Source organism: Doryrhamphus excisus, linkage group LG10 (assembly GCF_037039965.1).
Source record: "Doryrhamphus excisus strain RoL-2023G ecotype Guam linkage group LG10, RoL_Dexc_Guam_v1.1, whole genome shotgun sequence".
In the NCBI taxonomy this organism is placed as follows: Eukaryota; Metazoa; Chordata; class Actinopteri; order Syngnathiformes; family Syngnathidae; genus Doryrhamphus; species Doryrhamphus excisus.
In genome coordinates, this window is record NC_136366.1 from 5,565,465 (window position 1) to 5,589,630 (window position 24,166).

A 24,166-nucleotide genomic window follows, 5' to 3' on the forward strand; every position below is an offset into this window, starting at 1 on the left:
TCTTATTCATTCATTCATTTTCTACCGCTTATCCTCACGAGGGTCGTGGGGAATGATGGAGCCTATCCCAGCTGTCTTCGAGCAAGAGGCAGGGTACACCCTGGACTGGTGGCCAGCCAATCACAGGGCACATATAGACAAACAACCATTCACACTCACATTCATACCTATGGACAATTTGGAGTGGCTAATTAACCTAGCATGTTTTTGGAATGTGGGAGGAAACCGGAGTACCCGGAGAAAAAAACCCACGCATGCACCGGGAGAACATGCAAACTCCACACAGAGAAGGCCGAGGGTGGAATTGAACCCTGGTCTCCTAGCTGTGAGGTCTGCGCGCTAACCACTCGACGGCCATTCAGTAAAAAAAAAACAAAAAACAAACAAAACAACAAAACTGTAAAATTCTATTTTGTAGTTTGATGTGATCTGATGTTTAAAGCTTATTTCCTTATTTCTAAAATAAAAAATAATTAAACTTATTGATATAGTTAATCTTATAATGCATAAGGCTAAAAATAACCAATTAGCTAAAAATGTCATCCAGTACTTCTCTACAAGAGAGGAGAAATATGATCTCAGGGAAGAACTAAATTTGAAACACTTATATGCTAGAACTACGTTAAAAAGCCATAGCATTTCAGTATGTGGAATCAAACTATGGAATGGATTGAGTAAGGACCTCAAACAATGCACAACGATGAGCCAATTCAAGAAACAATACAAGCAGTTGATGTTTGCTAAATACAAGGATGAAGAGTCTTGAACCAGTCATGATGTGCTATATATATCACTATATTGACACGCACTATGGTACCCATTATGGCATTGGATCCTCCCATATGGGAATATTAATAGTGAGCAAAGCAGAGTGACCCCAATTATTAAAATAATCTTCAAATCTCTTCTCGTTCTCATGGACCCCACCTCGTCGCATCCTGTGAGTTCGGTGTCCGGTGACGCCCCTACGAGCAGTAAATCATAATAATAATAATAATAATAATAATAGTACAGGAAGTGTATTGTACTATTATTGTTCTTATAATAAGTGAGCAACAAAGCTAGATAAGAAGGGACTAAACACTTAGACCAGGGGTGGGCAAATATTTTGACTGGTGGGCCGCATTGAGTTAACAAAATTGTCCGGGGGGGCCATAACATATATTTAACGTACACACTATTTTATACTTATAATTTTTCTAGATTTTTTTGGTCTAATTTTATCTGTAAAACTTTTTCAGGAGCACTTTAAACATCAGTCATTTAATATATCATACATTTATTTATATATATATTGTTAATATATATATTTTTCTTGTTATTTATTTTCATTTAATTTGTAATTTTTTTTGTTTTTTTTTTTACTAAATAAGACGTCCGACTTGCAAGTTATGTTGCCAAATTGTATGTTAAAATTTGAAATACTTAAAAAGCAACAGGCGGGCCGGATTCAATCGCTTAGTGGGCCGCATGTGGCCCCCGGGCCGTAGTTTGCCCACCCCTGACTTAGACAGTCAGGAGAAGTGGTGTTACACATCATTGGTATCTGTTCCGAGCCTTATGCTTATGAATGTTCTGCTGGGGAAGATATCTGATGATCCATGTCATTGTTGTGGTCGGACCACTCCTATTTTCTGTCATCGTTCAGTGATGTCTGAACACAGTTATTTCATATTCCTGAAAGATGTTGCACTGATGAACTGGGAATGTCAAACAATCAAGATATTCAAATCGAGTCTGAGGAGGTGCTTCAAAGGGCAAATGCTCCCCAAGTTCAAGTCTCTCTGCCCTCTTGAACTTTAAGACGCTTAAGGAAAGCAAAAAAAAAAAAAAAAAAAGAGTCGTGTCATCATCCCATGTTTCATGTCGCAACAAAAACGTAATCATTTGCAGCTTTTCACGCCTCAAAACAAGCTTGACATTGTTGGGCCGGGGTCCGGATTATCACGGCAGGAATCTTGGGGAATGTGGAATTTATACTCGAGCTGTCAAATGATTACATATATTAATCCAATGGATCACAGTTTTCAAATTCATTTCATTATGAATCACCATTTTGTAAAATATACCCGTTTGGGCTGGATTTCCTCAAGAGCAAGATGAGTCACAGGACAGGATTTTATATATTTGCATTAGGGATGCTCCAATCAGGGGACCAGAGTTCAATTCCACCCTCGGCCATCTCTGTGTGGAGTTTGCATGTTCTCCCCGTGCATGCGTGGGTTTTCTCCGGGTACTCCGGTTTCCTCCCACATTCCAAAAACATGCTAGGTTAATTGGCCACTCCAAATTGTCCATAGGTATGAATGTGAGTGTGAATGGTTGTTTGTCTATATGTGCCCTGTGATTGGCTGGCGACCAGTCCAGGGTGTACCCCGCCTCTCGCCCTGAAGACAGCTGGGATAGGCTCCAGCACCCCCCGCGACCCTCGTGAGACTAAGCGGTAGAAAATGAATGAATAATAATAATAATACTAAATTTGGCTGCACGGTGGTCGAGTGGTTAGCGTGCAGACCTGACAGCTGCCGTATAAAGGGGAAAAAAGTATGCAATTCCAAGGTGCCTTGACTGGCCGGAGACCCACAAAACAGGTATTGTAATTACTACTAAAACTAGAAAAGTACTCAAAAGCCACGTTTACATGAGGAGATTTTCCTCTTTCCGAATGGAATCTTTCCGAATGACGTACCAGAAAACAGTGTATACATGGAAAGGAATATTCCAATCTCCTGTCTACATGCACCGCTATAATCAAACGGAATAGTCAATGCACAGTAAAACGTAAACAACATCACATGATTCATCAAAGATGGCGGACGAGAGTGTGATTACCACGGTTGTTGGGACAACTTTCCGCTGTAATCCAGTGATGACTGCTCGCCATTTTTAAAACCTGAGAGACGTCTACGTGTTACGTCACAGCTGAGCATGCACTGAAAGAACGCAGCCTGACAACTTTCCGATTGAGCGGGTACAAGATACCTCAATCGGATTAGGGAAAGGAATATTCCACCCCTGTGAATCCCATTATATATTCATTCGGATTGGCACTTTTCTTTCGGAATGAGGTGTATACAAAGGTTCGATTCTTTCCGTTTGAGCAAATAACCTGAATGGAACTGGAATATTTGGGTCCATGTAAACGTGGCTAAAGAGCCCTTCAATTAATCCCTTTTTTTTTTTGTAATGGTAATGGTTTTATTTCATTTGAACATGCATCAGATGACAATTGAATGCATCACATAATCAGTTCACAGTTCCACATGTCCAAAAGGAGTAGGAAGAAGCAAAGCTTATTAAATCCTACCCCTCCATCTGGTACTTTTACAATCAGTAACTGTTTTTTTATTTTTATTTAATTAAATTTTTTTAATAGGACATTTCATCCAAATAACGTCATGGGGGGCGGCTTTATTTACATCCAGCAAATGAGATTAAGGATTTGTCCATTATATGGAATGTGTGAGTTCTTGATTGCCCAACAGGTTAAGAACCTCGTTCACAGCCGTAAAACCGTGCATACTTTAAGGCTGCTCACTCACAGGGACTTAGATTCAAAAGGTAGAAAGGTAGGTAGATTATGGGTTTATATGATTCAGCGCTAAAAAGAGAGTTTATGTACAAAAACATAGTAAGTCAAATCAAGTCCTATTTGGAGCTAACCTAGTTTAACATAGCATCTTGCTATCTGACCCTAAGACTAACCTATCCTGGCCTGTCCTGTATCCTATTCCATTCTATTCATAGCCTGTCTTGTCTTGTTGGTAGCCTTTCCCTTCCCTTCCTATCGGCATTCCCACATCCTATCCTATCTGATCAAATCCTTAGTGCCGGTATTCCACATTGTTACAGACTGTTTGGATAAGAAATGTATGATAAAGATTCTATATTCTATACAGTATATGTTCCATAGAACCGGTGGGTGTCAAGAAGTAAAAATACTGTATACTTGTGTAAGACTTCAACCATGTTTGGACTTGGACTCCGATTTCAGTCTGCAGAGAGCATTCTATCTATAGCACGTACAGAAAAAAATCCTATAAAATACATAACCGATTCTGTTTTACTGTATCTGTATCCTATTTTTAACTCATACTACCTTATTCTATAAAATCATTAATATATCATAGTAGGGGTGCTCCAATCGATCGCCCACAGGTCGTTATCAGCCGATATCAGTGAAAAAGGGCAACATGCAACAGAGAACATGCAAACTCCACACAGAGATGGCCGAGGGTGGGGAAAGACAAAATAAGAAGCCAAAAAGTTACCACTTCCACACAAAACAGGAGGGGAACTCATTCATTTTTCTACCGCTTATCCTCAAAAGGGTCGCAGGGGTTGCTGGAGCCTATCCCAGCTGTCTTCGGGTGAGAAGCAAGGTACACCCTGGACTGGTCGCCAGCCAATCACAGGGCACATATAGACAAACAACCATTCACACTCACATTCATACCTATGGACAATTTGGAGCGGCCAATTAACCTAGCATGTTTTTGGAATGTGGGAGGAAACCGGAGTACCTGGAGAAAACCCACGCATGCACGAGGAGAACATGCAAACTCCACACAGAGATGGTCGAGGGTGGGGAAAGACAAAATAAGAAGCCAAAAAGTTACCACTTCCACACAAAACAGGAGGAGAACTCATTCATTTTCTACCGCTTATCCTCAAAAGGGTCGCAGGGGTTGCTGGAGCCTATCCCAGCTGTCTTCGGGCAAGAGGCGGGGTACACCCTGAACTGGTCGCCAGCCAATCACAGGGCACATATAGACAAACAACCATTCACACTCACATTCATACCTATGGACAATTTGGAGCGGCCAATTAACCTAGCATGTTTTTGGAATGTGGGAGTAAACCGGAGTACCTGGAGAAAACCCACGCATGCACGGGGAGAACATGCAAAGTCCACACAGAGATGGTCGAGGGTGGGGAAAGACAAAATAAGAAGCCAAAAAGTTACCACTTCCACACAAAACAGGAGGGGAACTCATTCATTTTTCTACCGCTTATCCTCAAAAGGGTCGCAGGGGTTGCTGGAGCCTATCCCAGCTGTCTTCGGGTGAGAAGCAAGGTACACCCTGGACTGGTCGCCAGCCAATCACAGGGCACATATAGACAAACAACCATTCACACTCACATTCATACCTATGGACAATTTGGAGCGGCCAATTAACCTAGCATGTTTTTGGAATGTGGGAGGAAACGGGAGTACCCGGATGCAAACTCCACACAGAGATGGCCGAGGGTGGAATTGAACCCTGGTCTAACCACTTGACCACCATCCCGCCCTTATACTTTATTGTGAAATCAAATCTGAACACAATATAATATATAGTGTATATACTGTACAATGTCAGAAAAATGCCACTTATTATTGCCTATGTAATTATCAATGCATATTATTATTAGTAAGGTCAAAGTATTTTGTTACAAATGCAGTCTTTGCAATGGTTTGATTTGAATACAGTTGATGGGTCAATGACAGATGAAGGTCACATAGATTTAGAAAAAGTCAAGTGAACATCTGCACAGGCTTGCGGCCACCGGCCACCGGCTATGATATGCAGGGGCCACCTTGTGGAGGAACACAGTGGCGCCCGATTGCAGATTAACAGTCACGGCACGGCTCAAATGAACAAACTACATTTGAGGGGGGGGGGGCATCCAAACATCACAGAGGATTAGGACTATTTCGGAAGTGTTTTTTTCTGTGATGATAAATAGGGGACGTCTCTGCGCAGCCTATCGGATTCCGGGATGCAATACGCATCCAAATGAAAAGAACGCCAGTCCTCGCACTAATCCTAGTCTATCCTTTTTATCTGGGGACTCATAGCAGTCTGATCACTATGGGACAGCGGAGTGGTGGAGACAAGCCATGCGGATGACAGTCCCGTAAAGTGGAGGGGAAAGTGGTCTGGCTCCAGCGGCTGCAGAGTGTCCATGCATGCATGTAGACGCGCGGCGTGAAAGTGGGCCAAAATGTTCCTCGTCCTGGTCGTGGGGCTCTATGCGGTCACGGGTGGACTTTTCTCCGCGGTGAGCTGCTGCCCGTCTCAGTGCAGCTGTTTTTACCACAACCTGAGTGATGGCTCCAAGGCCAGGTAAGAAGGGCGCACAGAGCTTTGGCGCTCTGTGCGTATTTACGCGCAATCATGATATGAGTTTGGGAAGATGTTGACACGTGCAGGGATGATTTAGCAGTAAGTGCATGTTGGTCCAATTTTATTTAATGCAGGATTATCTCTCAAAGGCACTTTCATGCTCGCAGTGGGGGTTAGCTGAATTTGGCTGGTTTAGGAAATGTTGGTTGTTTATCTGCGCAAAAAGTGACAGCTCGTCACCTAAATTGCAGGGAAGAAACACACACCACTATTAAGACCACTGGCACTATCCGAGGACAACCAGAGGTGTATTTCTTTAACTCAGGGGTCTCAAACTCAATTGATCTGGGGGCCACTGGAGCTAGGGTCTGGGCAAGGCTGGGCCGCATCAGGTTTTCCAAAAAAAAAAAAATGCATTTATTAAAAACAAACTTTTTCAGTGCTTTGGTTCCGATTTTCTACAATAAAAGCTCTGATGAAACATTCCACTGTTCTCAAATATCTTAATTTTTATTTTTCAGCACAAAATAAGATGAAAAATAAATAAACAAATCAAGAATAAAGAAAATCAATCAGTAATAAATAAATATAATAATAATAATAAAACGGCAAATAATAAAAACTTAAGAAACCACATATAGTTGGTGGGTAGACAAATTATTTTTTTTCAGATTAAAATGAACAAAGCATTATTAGAGCCCTGTAGACATGACAAAACACGACTATAGTCACATTTATACTTTTTTTATTTACAACATATTGCGCAACTGCAGGGTCTTGAGACACATGCTAACTCGCAAACTAGAGAGCTAGCGACCTAAACGGTAGCCTTCAAGTTATTTCCTTTAAACTTAAATAGCCAAAAACTTACCACTTCCACACGGATAGGGAGGATAACTGTTAACAGTTATTTAACCTTTAACATGAACATTAATCAAACGTAATAATTTTTTCTGGGTACATGATACCATACAGCATCCATATCAAACTAACATTAAACTTTCATATCAAGGCGGGGGCCTCAAAATAGTGTCCTGCGGGCCACATTTGGCCCGCGAGCCGTATGTTTGAGACCCCTGCTTTAACTATTTTAGCTTTGTGGTTGTGGAGATGGCATAGTGCTGATATCTTATGACCAATATTTTGGTCATCTAATACAATCCTTCGCCTTGAAAATGATTATTTGTTAGATGCTGGCAGAAAAGTAGACTGTTAGAAATGTTCCTGTCAAAAAATGTTAAACAACTGGAAGCAGGGTTGCCATTATGTTACTGTAAAATTAACATCTTTTTACTGCTTTTGTACTGTTCATGAAAAATACAGTATGAACTGGTTTTAAAATTACTTTCACTGTGTTTTACAATTAAATTACTATTTAGTTTGTATTATTTATACATTTTAATACATTATTTTGAAAAAATTAAATCAATTAAGACACAAACAGTCATATGATTACATACAAAAAATTAATCACATTAACAAACATTAACTTATTTAATTGGCAATCATCTTCGAAAACGTGGCAAGCTGCTAAATCAAATAAAATTGCTACTCACCAAATAATTAGTAAGATGGAGATGGATCAGGAAAGGCGAGTACTTGATGCACTTCCTCGAACGTAAAAAATACTGCATGATACAGTTAGTTAAGATGGTTTAATGGTAGAGTGCTGTTTTTTTAAGAATACATTACAGTTCTGTGAAATAACAGTAAATGGGTTGTAATTTAACAGATTTTCTTTAGTATTAACAGTAACGTACTGTATTTTTTTAAAAACCACCATAATACTGTTGAAATCCTGCTCTAAATTTACATTTAATTATTTACAGTGTACTCTGCTAACCCAACGTGTTGGGTGTTGTAAAAGTAAATGGAATATATTTTTGCTCCATGCAAAATATAAGTACATACTCCCCAAAAACCAGCATGATGGTCGTCACAAAGGCAGGTTTCTTGATGCAAGTCCTGTACTGCATTAAGTACGTGGACTTCATGTTGTACTGTTTCTTATTTAGCCGTGTCCGGAGACACTCTTATGATCTCTTATGACTCTTATGATACATGCAATTAGGTCTACGAGATGAGATGCAATTTTAACATTGGCTTTAGGAAAAATACTGTAAAAAAAAAAATATATATATATATATATATATTTATATATATATATATAGTCATTTCATTTATATTACGTTTATAATATGTTTGTGGCCCCGCCTCCACCCACCGAGAAAAAGCTGCCAAGGTGCAGAGTGACCCCTCCTTCTGTTCGTTTGGAGGCGAGAGACAAGCAAAACATTCATTCATTTTCTACCGCTTATCCTCACAAGGGTCACATGGGGTGCTGGAGCCTATCCCAGCTGTCTTGGGGTAAAGGTGGCCAGCCAATCACAGGGCACATATAGACAAACAACCATTCATACTCACATTCATACCTATGGACAATTTGGAGTGGCTAATTAACCTAGCATGTTTTTGGAATGTGGGAGGAAACCGGAGTACCCGGAGAAAACCCACGCATGCACGGGGAGAACAAACTCCACACAGAGATGGCTGAGGGTGGAATCGAACTCCGGTGTCCTAGCTGTGAGGCTTGCGCTGTAACCACTCGGCCGCCTAATATTAAGATTTTTTTTCTGAATGAGAAATCTTAAATCAGGTTTTGATCCCACAAGATCTTGTGACCGGATCTCCCCTGGTATTTGTTATTCCAGGAGTGTGATTTGCAACGATCCAGAGATATCCTTAGTGCCTGTCGGGTTCCCCGTGGACACGTCCAAGCTCCGTATCGAGAAGACGGCCATCCAGCGGATACCGAGTGAAGCCTTCAACTACCTCTCGAGTCTGGAGTTCCTGTGGATGTCCTTCAACACGCTGTCCGCCCTCAGCGCCGACAGCTTCCGGGGACTCTTCAACCTGGAGGAGCTCCGCCTAGATGGCAACGCGCTCGCCGCCTTCCCTTGGGAGTCGCTGACGGACATGCCCAGTCTGAGACTTCTGGATTTGCACAACAACCAGCTCACCTCGCTTCCCGCGGAGGCCAACACGCACATCAGGAACCTTACATACCTGGACCTGTCCAGCAACAGCCTGCTCACCTTGCCCGCCGCGGTGCTTTCCAACTGGTTGGCGGTGAAGCCAGTGCTAGGCCCAGAGAGCTCCAAGATGATCCTGGGTAAATATGTCCATGTCCACATTGACATACCTGCACAATTGGAGCAAAAGACCAAAATATTAGACACAGCAGCCAGAATAGTGCAGTTGTACACCAGCTAAAACAATAAACACCACATAAATTGAGCATTATTATCTTATTATTATGTCTTATACATTTACAGCACATTTAAGTTTGATGTATGTAACACGTGTGCATAATAAAATGAGGAAAAACAACAAGATAAAGAAGACAAAGTATAAAATATAAAAGGATCATTAATGCAGCTAAAGCAACAATAATAAGGACCCACGTAGTAGTAATGTGGGATACTACTAATTTGTAAATTTGTAATTAAAAAAGTTGTGTATTTCATATTACAGCAGAAATAATGCAATATTATACAATAATAATATATCGCTTATACACATTATTCATTCATTCATTTTCTACCGCTTTTCCTCATGAGGGTCGCAGCGGTGCTGGAGCCTATCCCAGCTGTCTTCACGCGAGAGGCGGGGTACACCCTGGACTGGTGGCCAGCCAATCACATGGCACATATAGACAAACAACCATTCACACTCACATTCATACCTATGGACAATTTGGAGTCACCAATTAACCTAGCATGTTTTTGGAATGTGGGAAAACCCACACATGAGAACTCCACACAGAGATGGCAGAGGGTGGAATTGAACCCGGGTCTCCTAGCTGTGAGGTCTGAGCGCTAACCACACAACCACCGTGCAACCCTGATACAAATTAATTAGTTAAAATAAATTCTCAATTTGGGGCAGCAAGGCGGTCGAGTGGTTAGCGCGCAGACCTCACAGCTAGGAAACCAGGGTTCAATTCCACCCTCGGCCATCTCTGTGTGGAGTTTGCATGTTCTCCCCGTGCATGCGTGGGTTTTCTCCGGGTACTCCGGTTTCCTCCCACATTCCAAAAACATGCTAGGTTAATTGGCCACTCCAAATTGTCCATAGGTATGAATGTGAGTGTGAATGGTTGTTTGTCTACATGTGCCCTGTGATTGGCTGGCCACCAGTCCAGGGTGTACCCCGCCTCTCGCCCGAAGACAGCTGGGATAGGCTCCAGCACCCCCCGCGACCCTCGTGAGGAAAAAGCAGTAGAAAATGAATGAATGAAATTCTCAATTTGAACAAATAAATCCTGTAATAATTCATTTCAGTTATTCAATTCTAAAAAATGGTACCTTAAACAATGGCCGCCCTTGCCCTCGGGGACTTCTGCTCACCCCGACTCTTGTCTTCTCTCTGACCTTAGCAACTGAAAGTCAATTAATTCTGTGTTTGAGATGAAGTCAGCAGGTCTGAAAAAGGTGCCGCATGTAAACAGTCCCTTCTGATCCAAGTTCAAACCCATTCATACAAAAAAGTGCCTTCAAATATCAGCTGATGGTTTCCAACGTTGAAGCTGATGATGGCGGACGTGAGGGCGAACGGACGGCGCAACCTGCCCTTGATTATCATCATCATTGCCGTTGTCATGATGTAGTTGTGAATTAAACCTTAATCCTCTTACAAGATTAACGTCCTCCACACTGGCCATCTGCAAGCCGTGCCGTCCCGTCCCTTCATCACCTGCAACCTCTGCCCTCAGGTCTCCATGACAACCCCTGGGTGTGCGACTGCCGCCTCTATGATCTGGTCCAGTTCCAGAAGTCTCCCACTGTCTCTGTGGCGTTCATTGACACCAGGCTGCGTTGCTCCGCCCCGGAGAGCGTGTCGGGGGTTCTGTTTAGCGACGCGGAACTGAGGCGCTGCCAGCTTCCGCAGATCCACACAGCCGTGGCGCGAGTCCGGAGCGCCGTAGGGAATAACGTGCTGCTCCGCTGTGGAACAATCGGGGTCCCTATTCCTGACTTGACATGGCGCAGGGCGGATAAGCGGGTCCTTAACGGAACCGGTGAGTCTGCAGATGTTATTTCTACTTGATCCCAGAAGAAGCGGAATTAAACCTTGCATTTATTTCACAGTCCAGCAGGAAACATCTAAAGATGGCATCACCTGGTCCATTCTCAGTGTCCCGGCCGTGTCGTACCGTGATTCTGGGAAATATATCTGCAAGGCTACTAACTACGCCGGGAACGCCGAGGCAGTCATTTCGTTAATCGTGTCAAATTCACCGAAATCCGAAGGCAACCAAACCAGCAACGACAAAAAAGCCAAGTCCAAAAAATCCAACACGGTGGGGAAAGCCGCCTACCAAGAGAAGCTTGTGGCCAGATACGTTGCTCCAACATCTCCCCCGTCATCAGCACCTATCTTGGATCCCGGCCTCACACCTGAACTTCCTGACCCCAGTTTGGACAGTTACAGCCTCTCTGACCGACCGTCCCCCGACCCGGCCACAGACACCCTTCTGGATCTGGAGAAAACCAACCTCAGCAACTTGGCGGCAAACACCTCATCGTTGCAGCAGGATCCAGACCGAGTGGTCCGCTCAGTGAAGGTGGTGGGGGACACGGACAATACCATTTCGCTGAACTGGCGTGCCCCCAAAGCGAAGAACACGACAGCCTTCAGCGTGTTGTACGCCGTGTTCGGAGAGAGGGATATGAGGAAGATCAATGTGGGGGCGGGTCAGAACCGAGTGACCATCGAAGGGCTTGTGCCCAGGACCAAGTACATCGCCTGCGTTTGCGTGAGGGGGCTCATCCCCAAGAAGGAACAGTGCGTGATTTTTTCCACAGATGAAGCCGCCAGCGCGACCGGCACCCAGAAGCTCATTAACGTGATTGTCATCACGGTGGCGTGCATCATCGCCGTGCCCCTCACCGTCATCGTCTGTTGCGGGGCCTTGAAGAGACGCATCCAGAAGTACTGGGGCAAAAAATCCAAGGACATCCAGGATTCTTACGTGACCTTTGAGACATTGTCGCCCGGCACCAAAGCCAAAGGGTTGGAGGGGGAATATCTGAACAGACTCAACCCCGAGGAGTCCAACAGGCTTCTGTCGGCCCGATCCAGCCTGGACTCTGAGGCCACGGCTAAAATAGAGGGACAGCCCAACGAGTACTTCTGCTGACGTCATGCTCCAGCTCCGGCTCCTCCGCCGCGTCACCTCCCTCGCTCTCACCCTCCTCCTCCTCCTCCACCTCCTCAATGTCCCAGTCCCAGCCATCACGGGCGCTCGCACCCTCATCCACAGCCCCGCTTCCACCCACATCTGTATCCCCAGCATCACCCGTATCCTCACCAGCAGCCGCATCGTGATGCGGGGCCTTCTAAGGGCCACCGCTTACGCATGCCGTGGGATTCCCCTCCTCCTGTTCCTCCTCGCTGGATCACACCTCCGACTCCGCCTCCACCCAGAGGCAACTTCTATCAAAGGACCTTTGCACGCTGCACCATCATGGAAATATCCGTTTAGGGAATATTCATATCTAGAAGAAGGATGTCCATTTTTAGTCGTTATCATCTGCATGGCCCAGCGAAGAAACCTCTGCAGTCTGATCCGATTTAAAGGGAACTAAATAGTCACATTGTTTATATGTACGTGTATGATTTGTAAATAGTTTTATGGACATTGTACACTTACATATATACAGTCAAGTCTGTGCCTCTGTATATATCTGTCATATGTTCTCAGAGGAGATAACAGTATATACACGCAGGCATGGCTCAACACTCTGGTGAACGCAGACAAGCTGGAGCTGGAGAGAAGTACAGAACGGACTGAACTATGACGCCGTGTAAATATAAAGATGTGGATCAATTTCTATCCCCACAGCTATCTCCGTGTATTTGTTCTTTTTTGCGCCATCTACAGGCATCGCTATCCCCAGTATATGTATTTCTTTGAATACAGTTCAATAAAATTTTCTATATCTATATACGCATCTGATAGACATGTGTGTTCTTATCATCATCGCACTTTTAACCCAAACCGTGAAGCCCAGCCCAAACCCTAATCGAGTCTAAACATGACTCCAACTGGAACCAAAACTCAACCCTCTTCTTGAGCCTAACTCTGACCTTAAATCCTAATCCTGACTCAAAATGTAAGCATGACTCCAAAACTATAACCTCAGGGAATTGTCTAACCCTTTTCCCGAACTTAACTCGAACCACTAATTCTAACCCTAACCCTTTACCCTAACAAGACTTCAACCCGTAACCAAATCCCACCCTATTCTCGAGTCTAACTCCAACAACTAAACCAAACCCTAAATCTAAACATGCCTCCACCTGTAACCAGTGATGGGAATAACGGCGTTAGTAACGCTAATGTTACGTAAGTACCTTAGCGTTAACGTTAGTAGCGTTAGTAGCGTTAGTAACGTTAGTAACATTAGTAACGTTAGTAACGTTAGTAACGTTAGTAACTTTAGTAACGTTAGTAACGTTAGTAACTTTAATAACGTTAGTAACGTTGGTACATTATGTAACATACTAACGTTACTAGCCACTAACCACTAACGTTAGTTAGTTAGTAACGTTAGTACATCACGTAACATACTAACGTTACTAACCACTAACATGAGTTAGTTAGTAACGTTAGTACATCACGTAACGTACTAACGTTACTAACCACTAACATGAGTTAGTTAGTAACGTTAGTACATCACGTAACGTACTAAAGTTACTAACCACTAACATGAGTTAGTTAGTAACGTTAGTACATCACGTAACGTACTAACGTTACTAACCACTAACATGAGTTAGTTAGTAACGTTAGTACATCACGTAACGTACTAACGTTACTAACCACTAACATGAGTTAGTTAGTAACGTTAGTACATCACGTAACGTACTAACGTTACTAACCACTAACATGAGTTAGTTAGTAACGTTAGTACATCACGTAACGTACTAACGTTATTAACCACTAACATGAGTTAGTTAGTAACGTTAGTACATCACGTAACGTACTAACGTTACTAACCACTAACATGAGTTAGTTAGTAACGTTAGTACATCACGTAACGTACTAACGTTACTAACCACTAACATGAGTTAGTTAGTAACGTTAGTACATCACGTAACGTACTAACGTTACTAACCACTAACATGAGTTAGTTAGTAACGTTAGTACATCACGTAACGTACTAACGTTACTAACCACTAACATGAGTTAGTTAGTAACGTTAGTACATCACGTAACATACTAACGTTACTAACCACTAACATGAGTTAGTTAGTAACGTTAGTACATCACGTAACATACTAACGTTACTAACCACTAACATGAGTTAGTTAGTAACGTTAGTACATCACGTAACATACTAACGTTACTAACCACTAACATGAGTTAGTTAGTAACGTTAGTACATCACGTAACATACTAACGTTACTAACCACTAACACGAGTTAGTTAGTAACGTTAGTACATCACGTAACATACTAACGTTACTAACCACTAACACGAGTTAGTTAGTAACGTTAGTACATCACGTAACATACTAACGTTACTAACCACTAACACGAGTTAGTTAGTAACGTTAGTACATCACGTAACATACTAACGTTACTAACCACTAACACGAGTTAGTTAGTAACGTTAGTACATCACGTAACATACTAACGTTACTAACCACTAACACGAGTTAGTTAGTAACGTTAGTACATCACGTAACATACTAGCGTTACTAACCACTAACACGAGTTAGTTAGTAACGTTAGTACATCACGTAACATACTAACGTTACTAACACTTTACTTTTTTCAGTAACAGGTCATCTAACTAATTACTTCTACTGTCAGCATAACACCGTTACCAGTTTCGACACCCCGTTACTGCACGTTACTGAAGCCTAAAAATATATCACCGACTTCGTAACTCATAATAATATCTGCAGCGCAGTGAGAGTGTTGCAGAGCGACAAGGGAGGGGGTGAGATAACCACATAAGCAATGAGGATTGGCGTTTGAGTAAAATTGCGTTTTCAGCCAATCAGAGAACTTGGGTGGGCGGGTGTTTAGAGCATGTCTAAACAGCTTTTGCCAAATGGAAGTACAGGCACTACTTTAACCTCGTTGATGTCAAAGGTCAAATGTTCATTATGTCCCCGAAAAGAAACTTTGTCCACGTCTTGTGTGAGCAACTCAAACCCACAGAAAACACCTGTCGACTGCAATAAATGGGAATGTCCGCACTGCGTGTTGGTTCATTTGCATACTAACAGTGATTGGTGGTTACTGAGGGGAGAGGAGAGGAACGAGGGGGGGCTATTACTGGGCTATGTAAAACCATCCACCACAGCCATGGAGATGAGTGATGAGTGGATTTTTCTTGTGTTTTTCTAGCATAATTTTCACCTCTAAAATGTTGATTTTGGGGAGCGGGGGTGGGCAAGCCATTGATTTAATGCCCCCCCCATCCCTCACCCACCCAAGTGTAGAGCCGGCCAGGTTGACATCATACTGTCAGCAAGTTAGAGTTCCCATTATGCGTGACATTTTTGATCTGATATCAGATGTGATGGGACAATAAATACAAAAATGTACATGCTGGTTCAGATGCTTCAACTAAATTGTGGATGCTGGTTGCATTGAAATGTGACTGACACTCTGAAAAAAAAAACTGCCTGTGAGGTTTTGGTGTGCCTGTGTGCTTTTCACTGTGAAAATTTGGCGACCTCCCCTGGTGCACTGCCACGCCCATCTCGCCACAGTCCAGCCTACCAAATTACCAAATACATCACCATGTGCCACCTTGCGCTGCGCCACAAAATTACAACCCCAAGGGAGCATCCAACCCTATTTCTGATTCTAATATTTGGCTACACACAGTGGTGCGCTGGACCAAATTACCACTGCATGGGGTGCGCCACCATCCATCACCATGCGCCACCTTGCGCTGCGCCACAAAATGACAGCCCCAAGGGAGCATCTAACCCTATTTCTGATTCTAATATTTGGCTACACACAGTGGTGCGCTGGACCAAATTACCACTGCATGGGGTGCGCCACCATCCACCACCATGTGCCACCTTGCGCTGCGCCACAAAATTACAACCCCAAGGGAGCATCCAACCCTATTTCTGATTCTAATATTTGGCTACACACAGTGGTGCACTGGACCAAATTACCACTGCGTGGGGTGCGCCACGATCCACCTCCATGCGCCACCTTGCGCTGCGCCACAAAATGACAGCCCCAAGGGAGCATCTAACCCTATTCCTGATTCTAATCCAAACTCCACCCTAAATCTTTAACCCTAGCATACCCAGTAACCCAATATACTACCAGAATGTAACAAGGTTGAAAGAAAATACAAAACTAGTCAATAATACTTGTGATAGTTGTCTACATGAAGGTGAATCGTCAGACAGAAGTGTATTAGCCGGCAGCACCAATCCTTATTAAAAGATAAGTGGGCGGCACCTGCTTGAACAAATAGTGGGTCAGACCTGCTGACTCCGTCAAGAATTAGGTGTCGTGTGCTCGGGATGGGATTAGTCCTAATAAGCTTCCCTTGTCTGCCTCGCTGGACATGTCCTGAGCACGAATGTCGCCCGCCATTTGGGCGTTTTTTGCCAGACTATGGATGGAATTTATTTCCTGCTGGTTAGTGTTTTTCTTCACGTGCGAGGGTACGATAGCTTCTCTCAGTGTTTGCGAGGGTGCAGCTGTATAGAGGACCGTCATGGAAGGTAAGACGAATCTTCACTCGGTAGGACTTCACCGTGTTTCTGTTTGTGAAGATTAAATTCACGTTGGAATCAATTTGCAGGTCTCTCATATGCATGGAGGAGAACGCTTTTGGGGCCATACCAGAGAACATTCCACATGATATGACCAAAATCCGAATAGAAAAATCCAAATTCACTGAAATCGGACGCCACGCTTTCTCAGCAACGCCCGCCTTAGAGAACCTGTGGTTGAACTTCAACGACATCACTTTGATCAACTCCAAAGCTCTGGAAGGTGTGAGGAATTTGACTGAGCTCCGCCTGCAAGGGAACAAGCTGCGCTCGGTGCCATGGACGGCGTTCGAGGACACTCCGGGCCTGAAGATCCTGGACCTGAAACACAACCAGCTGGACGTGCTGCCGGAACACGCGTTAAAATATTTGCCCGATCTGACTTACTTAGACTTATCCTTCAATCAGCTTACGGTCATATCCAAGGAGGTCTTCCAAAACTGGCCCCTGTACCAAAAACTGCAGAACGTGGAGGAGCGGGAGTTGAGCGCTTCTCGACCGAATGTGGTCTTGGCGCTCCACGACAACGCCTGGCTGTGCGACTGTCGCCTCAAGGGCTTTGTGGAGTTCATCAGGTCTCTAAGTCCCCCGATTATTCTGATGAACTCCTACTTGACCTGCTCCGGGCCGGACTATAAAGCGGGCAAGTTCTTTCACGAGGTTGAGCTCCAAGCCTGCATGAAGCCCGTGGTGACCACACTGTCGTCCAACATCAGCCTGCCGCTGGGCGCCAACGTTACGCTGCGCTGCCTGGCCAAGGCCCGGCCGGACCCTGCGGTGTGGTGGACATATGGTCTGAAGATAATCAGAGGATTTCATGGTAAGAGTGTGACATCCACGCGGGCACATGGCCTGATATCTTCAGCTAAATTAGATACTTATGCTCACATTTTAATCACAGACTTCTATAAAGCTTCCTTTAAGAGGAGTCAATCTGGATGTTGGCCGCTGACGCTGTCAAGCTGCACACCATCGGTGTTGCAGATTATGGTTGATGCCGCGAGGCCCGGACAGCCGGTGTCCGCAACTGTTGGGGCGGCATGAGTAAAACCTCCCTTCTTGTTGCTTTGAAGGTGAACTGCTTTAACTGGCCAGCAGCGTTGCCGTGGAAGCTAAACGCTGTCATAATAACTACAAAAGAAAAAAGAAAATTAGATCATTCTAATTCTAATAATGCAATATTATGAAATGACGTATAAAAAAAGTAAAAAAAAAAGTTAAATAATTCAATAAAAATACATGAATACAAATTAAAATGTAATTCAATAATGAGGAATACTTAAATGTAAATAACAAAAAATATAAAGAATAAAATAATAAAAAATAATAATAAAATATTAAATAATACTTCAATGTAAGGTACAAATTCCTACAAATTAATACAAATTCTTCAATTAAAAAATGAATACATAGAAATACTACTAAATACTACTAAACATTCATTAAATAGTAACAGCAATAGCAGAATTGAATACAAATATATGCAATAATCAAAATTCAATAACATTAATTCATTCATTTTCTACCGCTTATAAGGGTCGCGGGGGTGCTGGAGCCTATCCCAGCTGTCTTCAGGCAAGAAGCGGGGTACACCCTGGACTGGTGGCCAGCCAATCACAGGGCACATATAGACAAACAACCATTCACACTCACATTCATACCTATGGACAATTTGGAGTCGCCAATTAACCTAGCATGTTTTTGGAATGTGGGAGGAAACCGGAGTACCCGGAGAAAACCCACGCATGCACGGGGAGAACATGCAAACTCCACACAGACATGGCCAAGGGTGGAATTGAACCCTGGTCTCCTAGCTGTGAGGTCTGCGCGTTAACCACTCGACCGCCATGCAGCCCAAAATTTAATAACAACAATGTAAAAATGAAATGAAGTTCTGTTCCAAACTGATCACATCAATTTGAATCATTTTTTTCCATATTTTTTTTTTGCCTTGAAGTACCAGCATGACTCCACAAAAGTCCCAATTCCGGCTGGTTGCAGTTTATCAGGAACAGAAAAGGGAGTTTAAAGACACAGTATGTAACAAGCGTATCTAAAATCATGTTAGGGAGAAAAGTAGCCTGCAGTGAGGAGAGGAGCATAAATACCTTACTGCTCTGGAGTACTGAGTGGACCAGCCAGGACACCTCTAACGTATATCTGAAAGAATGCAATTTAAAATGTTTTTAGGTAAAATGGGAGGAACCAAACTGGAAGTGCAGTATGTGGGAAGGTGGGAAGATTGGGTCCGTTCATTCAGAAGAATATTTGTACTTCATCCCCAAACTGTCCCTATTGTCTAAAATGTCTGCCAAAGTTACCCATAAAGTACCACCAGTTTTGGTTCTTGTCACATGATTCTCATGTTCCTGTCAGAGTCCCAGGAGAGAGTGGATGAAGACACCATCAGATCCCTCCTGGTCATCCCGTCCCTCCACGGGGCCGACCGCGGCGTCTATACTTGCAGCGCCGTCAACTTCATCGGAAACTCCTCGGCCAACATCCAGGTGGACATCCTCTCTCCGGGAGGCTCCCAGTCGTCGTCCCATCTCGGTATCCAGGCGGAAGCGGTAGTGCCCGATGAGAACGTCTACATCGATATCCGCATCGCCAAGCAGACAGTACGTGGCATCGCCATCGAGTGGTTCGCCGCCTTGGACCGCCCAGATCAGACATGGTTCACCATCCATTTTGGAAGAGCCGATGCCGAAAAGAAGGAGACCATTTACATCGGTCCTGGTATCCGATCCTACTCTGTCTCTGATCTGATGCCCGCCACCAAATACGAAATCTGCGTCACCCTCAAGAACCAAGCACCACGTCCGGATCAGTGCGTCGTGTTCGTGACCGGAAGTGACATCACCGAGATGGAACAGAGAGAGAAGCTGATCCACATCGTGGTCATCGTCCTGGCTATGGTGCTGGCTGTGCCAATCGGCATGTACGCCTGCACCACCGACACCCGTTTCGCCTGCTTGGAGGGGGCGATGGCGTTCTGGAAAAAACGTCGAAGCGAGAGAGGCTCGGCCGGATTGGAGGGCGAGCGGCAAGGCACCTTCGACAGCCTGCAGGCGGCCAGCGACGAGGGCCTGGTTCGTAGAGAGTCCAGTGAAGACAGGAAGGTGAGGCGGAGGTCAGATGACAGACCGCATAAGAGCAAGGCAGACCACAGCAGAATCACTGCAGAACTTTATTAAAACATCCAATCATGTGTGCAATGCTGACCTGGATACTCTCTGCTCTCTCCTTTGTTTCCAGGCCGGGAGGTTTGTTGCAAAGATGTGATTGCGCACCTTTTTTGTCAAGATTGTTGTTCAAGAGATTGCACCATGCGCAACACTTTTTTCTCTCTCAGTTCTCTTGTTATTTTGCATTTTTCTTTGCTTGCTGCTTGAATTTAATTGAATTTAATTGAATTTAATGCTTGGTTACTCATTTTCCTTATGAATAAACAAAGATATAGATATAAGATATAAAGATCTGTATGCCGTTGTTTTTGTACTGTTACGTTTTGTCCGAAATCCTACTCTTTTGTGTGTTGTTTGTGCCGAGTCGATAAAGGTGGGTGTCTATGTGAAGCATCAATTTTACTCATATTGTTCCAATAGCTTCCATTCATTCATTTTCTACCGCTTTTCCTCACGAGGGTCGCGGGGGGTTGCTGGAGCCTATCCCAGCTGTCTTCGGGCGAGAGGCGGGGGTACACCCTGGACTGGTCGCCAGCCAATCACAGGGCACATACAGACAAACAACCATTCACACTCAAATTCATACTTATGGACAATGTGGAGTGGCCAACTAACCTAGCATGTTTTTGGAATGTGGGAGGAAATCGGAGTACCCGGAGAAAATCCACGCATGCACGGGGAGAACATGCAAACTCCAAAGAGAGATGGCCGAGGGTGGGGAAAGACAAAAAAGAAGCAAAAAAGTTACCACTTCCACACAAATAGGAGGAGAACTCATTCATTCATTCATTTTCTACCGCTTATCCTCGTGGGGGTGCTGGAGCCTATCCCAGCTGTCTTCGGGCGAGAGGCGGGGGTACACCCTGGACTGGTCGCCAGCCAATCACAGGGCACATACAGACAAACAACCATTCACACTCAAATTCATACTTATGGACAATGTGGAGTGGCCAACTAACCTAGCATGTTTTTGGAATGTGGGAGGAAATCGGAGTACCCGGAGAAAACCCACGCATGCACGGGGAAAACATGCAAACTCCACACGGAGATGGCCGAGGGTGGGGAAAGACAAAATAAGAAGCAAAAAAGTTACCACTTCCACACAAATAGGAGGAGAACTCATTCATTCATTCATTTTCTACCGCTTATCCTCGTGGGGGGTGCTGGAGCCTATCCCAGCTGTCTTCGGGCGAGAGGCGGGGGTACACCCTGGACTGGTCGCCAGCCAATCACAGGGCACATATAGACAAACAACCATTCACACTCACATTCATACCTATGGATAATTTGGAGTGGCCAATTAACCTAGCATGTTTTTGGAATGTGGAAGGAAATCGGAGTACCCGGAGAAAACCCACGCATGCACGGGGAGAACATATAAACTCCACACAGAGATGGAATTGAACCCTGGTCTTTTAGCTTTGAGGTCTGCGCACTAACCACTCGACCGCCGTGCCCCCCCCCAATAGCTTCCAAATGTCCATTAAAGTACAAACGCGACAACGGAGCATGTGAAGGACACTGTGACGTCCACTTGATGCTCTTTATGAGATAATAACATTTATCTTACTCAGCGGGTCAACTTGCATACTGGAGCCGTCGTGGCTGCAAAGTTCCATCAGTTGATCCGTAATCCCGCCTGCGTCACTACACTCGTACGTCACGCTTTTGACTCCCTGCAAGCGGGCAACATGATCTGTGCCGAGTAAAAGCAGACAGATGGCACCACAGATATGCATCCTCCCACGGCCATTGTTCATTTGACGTAACACCAAAACACTGCTAGCATCCTCCTGCTAGCATCACATCATTTTTATGTCTGTCAAGCCTTGCTTGCTTCGAGGGGACGGGACCTATGATGCCTTTTCCACTTGTCTGACCTATAAATGTAGTTAGAATGTTGTACTCTGGTGTTAAACCATGGCAAAGTTTCAGATCAAGCGGTTTGCACATTTGGAATGACTCTCAACGCTCTTTTTCAGCTCTCTGTGATGTCACAGTGAGCCTTGTGAGAAGGCAGCGGCTCCATTCAGCTGGGGACCGGGTACAAGCTGTAGGCCTCAGCTGTCGCACTTGAGAGTGTGACGGCTAGAGGTGGACTCTGGGTGGAATAAATTAGACCGTTTTGGAAATCCAAGGAAATACAGCTAGAATGGGTTCAGATTCAGGAAGATCTAGAAAGCTTTCTGCACATGTTATTGTGTGTAGCTGCTCTCGAGGACTCTACAACTCAATAGCAAGGGCCGAAAAATGAGCATAATAGGTCAACCTTTAAAAGAAAAGTGCATTTTGAAAGGATAAATAAGTTACACGCTAATACACACCCCCTTGCTAGCTTCATAAAATGAATACAGTGTTTCCTCGTTTATTGGTTGCCAATAAATAGCCTGCAATAAGCGAAATCCGCAAAGTCACCAACTATATTTTGGTACAATTAATAAATATTACTTACTACTTTATATGCTTTTCTCATACCAGCATTAACATTACTGGATGTAGCTGGATGACAGCTAGGATAGGCTCCGGCACCCCCCGCGACCCTCGTGAGGATAAGTGGTAGAAAATGAATGAAGAATGAATTAATGAGTTATTTCAACTTTTTTGGACATTTTATTCCTATAATATTTTTACTTTATTCTCAAAATGTTATAGCTTTTTCCATAAACCTAACCTAATTAAGTTTTGTTTGTTTTTCATAATATTTTGACAAAAAAAAAATAATTTTTTTCTTCAGTATTTTGACTCCATGCAATAAAATTACATTATTTCCTCTCATAATAACGTACTAATAATTAATCACACTTTTTCTCAGTTAACAGTTTGACTTTATTCTTGTAAAATTACAGTTGTTTATTTTTTAAATATTTTTTAAACTTTTTTTGGTAATTTTTTTCTCTAAATTATTAGATTTTATTTCCATATTTTTGTTTATTTTATTTTGTTTATAAATTTTATTTAGTTTTTGTAACAAACAAACCTGTGCTCCGCACTTCAGCCTGATTGGTGAAGGATAGCTCCGATAACCGGACATTTTTTTAATTGATGACCAGTGCCGTACGGCTGTGCAAATCAAACGCTCCCTTTTTCTCTTGGCTGTGACGTTAACTTCCCCTGAGCTCACCTGTAAATATTCACTTTCCAAGGAAGTCATTTTGCGTGCTAGGTGGACCAAAATAAACCATCAAGGACAAAAACAATCATCCACCTGAAACACCAGCGCTGCAAAAGGTTTGCCAGAGACCTCCATGGCGTCACACCAGCTTCTCGGAGCGTGTACCCGAATACAGTGCACCTTGCTGGGCCACGCCAGGTGGCTCCTGCCCCTCTATACCCTGGTTCTCCTGGTAGTAGTGATGTGATGGTAGTCATGTCATCATATTGGATTAGGATAAATCAACAGGTACATTTGCCCAAATCCAATCAGTTCAATTAAAAAAGTAAAAAAAAAGGAAGTATAATAATAAAAATTTCTATTAAAATTTTGATGAAGTTTTGATGAAAGAGATGGAAAAGTCAGCTTTGTAGATGGATCTCATGAAGGTGTGCCTAATGTAGTGACCATGCGTGCATAATGTGTGTGTGTGGGTGTGTGTACAGCATCAGTGCTTTTTGCAACTTCCCACTGTGTAATCCCCAGTGCAACAGTAATCCTGGCTGCCTCTTACATGACATAATGCACTTACATGACATATTATTATTATTATTATTATTATTACATTTGTCTTCCAACAGCCACTAAAATATTCTGCCACTATTCCCTTATCCAAGTGTATCATTTAGGAATGATGTGGTTGGCCCCCCCTTGGTGAAGAAACAGCATGAACATTTGATGATCAACATCTTGTCCTGCCCAAACGCAGACCAGGGCGAATTGGGGTGTGGCCAACGCCGCAATATTGTAGAAAGATGAACAAGTTGGCCCTTGGATTAGCGAGGGTAATCTGCACATTTGGTGTTTTATGTAATTTTGAAATATGCTACATGCTTGGCTCCGAATGCTCAGAGGGCTTTCTGTGTAACTTCATAATTGGTGTCCTGCTCACGC

At 43.7% G+C, this 24,166-nt stretch overlaps 2 protein-coding genes across 3 annotated transcripts; both read left to right on the top strand.

Moving 5' to 3' along the window:
- The first annotated feature begins 5,752 nt into the window (after positions 1 to 5,752).
- lrit1a (leucine-rich repeat, immunoglobulin-like and transmembrane domains 1a) lies at positions 5,753 to 13,131 on the top strand. Its single transcript, XM_058064591.2, has 4 exons — positions 5,753 to 6,110; positions 8,822 to 9,282; positions 10,885 to 11,190; positions 11,261 to 13,131. Exons 1-4 carry the CDS (start codon positions 5,989 to 5,991, stop codon positions 12,310 to 12,312), a joined length of 1,941 nt encoding a protein of 646 aa, XP_057920574.2. The 5' UTR covers positions 5,753 to 5,988; the 3' UTR covers positions 12,313 to 13,131.
- Positions 13,132 to 14,941: 1,810 nt separating this feature from the next.
- Positions 14,942 to 20,596, top strand: lrit2 (leucine-rich repeat, immunoglobulin-like and transmembrane domains 2). 2 transcript variants are annotated; one of them, XM_058064592.2, is made up of 4 exons: positions 14,942 to 16,882; positions 16,963 to 17,753; positions 19,310 to 20,055; positions 20,192 to 20,531. In XM_058064592.2, the coding sequence occupies exons 1-4, from the start codon at positions 16,773 to 16,775 to the stop codon at positions 20,216 to 20,218; spliced, it is 1,674 nt and encodes a 557-aa protein (XP_057920575.2). In that variant the 5' UTR covers positions 14,942 to 16,772; the 3' UTR covers positions 20,219 to 20,531. The 2 variants fall into 2 exon arrangements, with proteins under 2 accessions (XP_057920575.2, XP_057920576.2); XM_058064593.2 differs by having other exon boundaries at positions 19,310 to 20,596.
- The last annotated feature ends 3,570 nt before the right edge of the window (positions 20,597 to 24,166 follow it).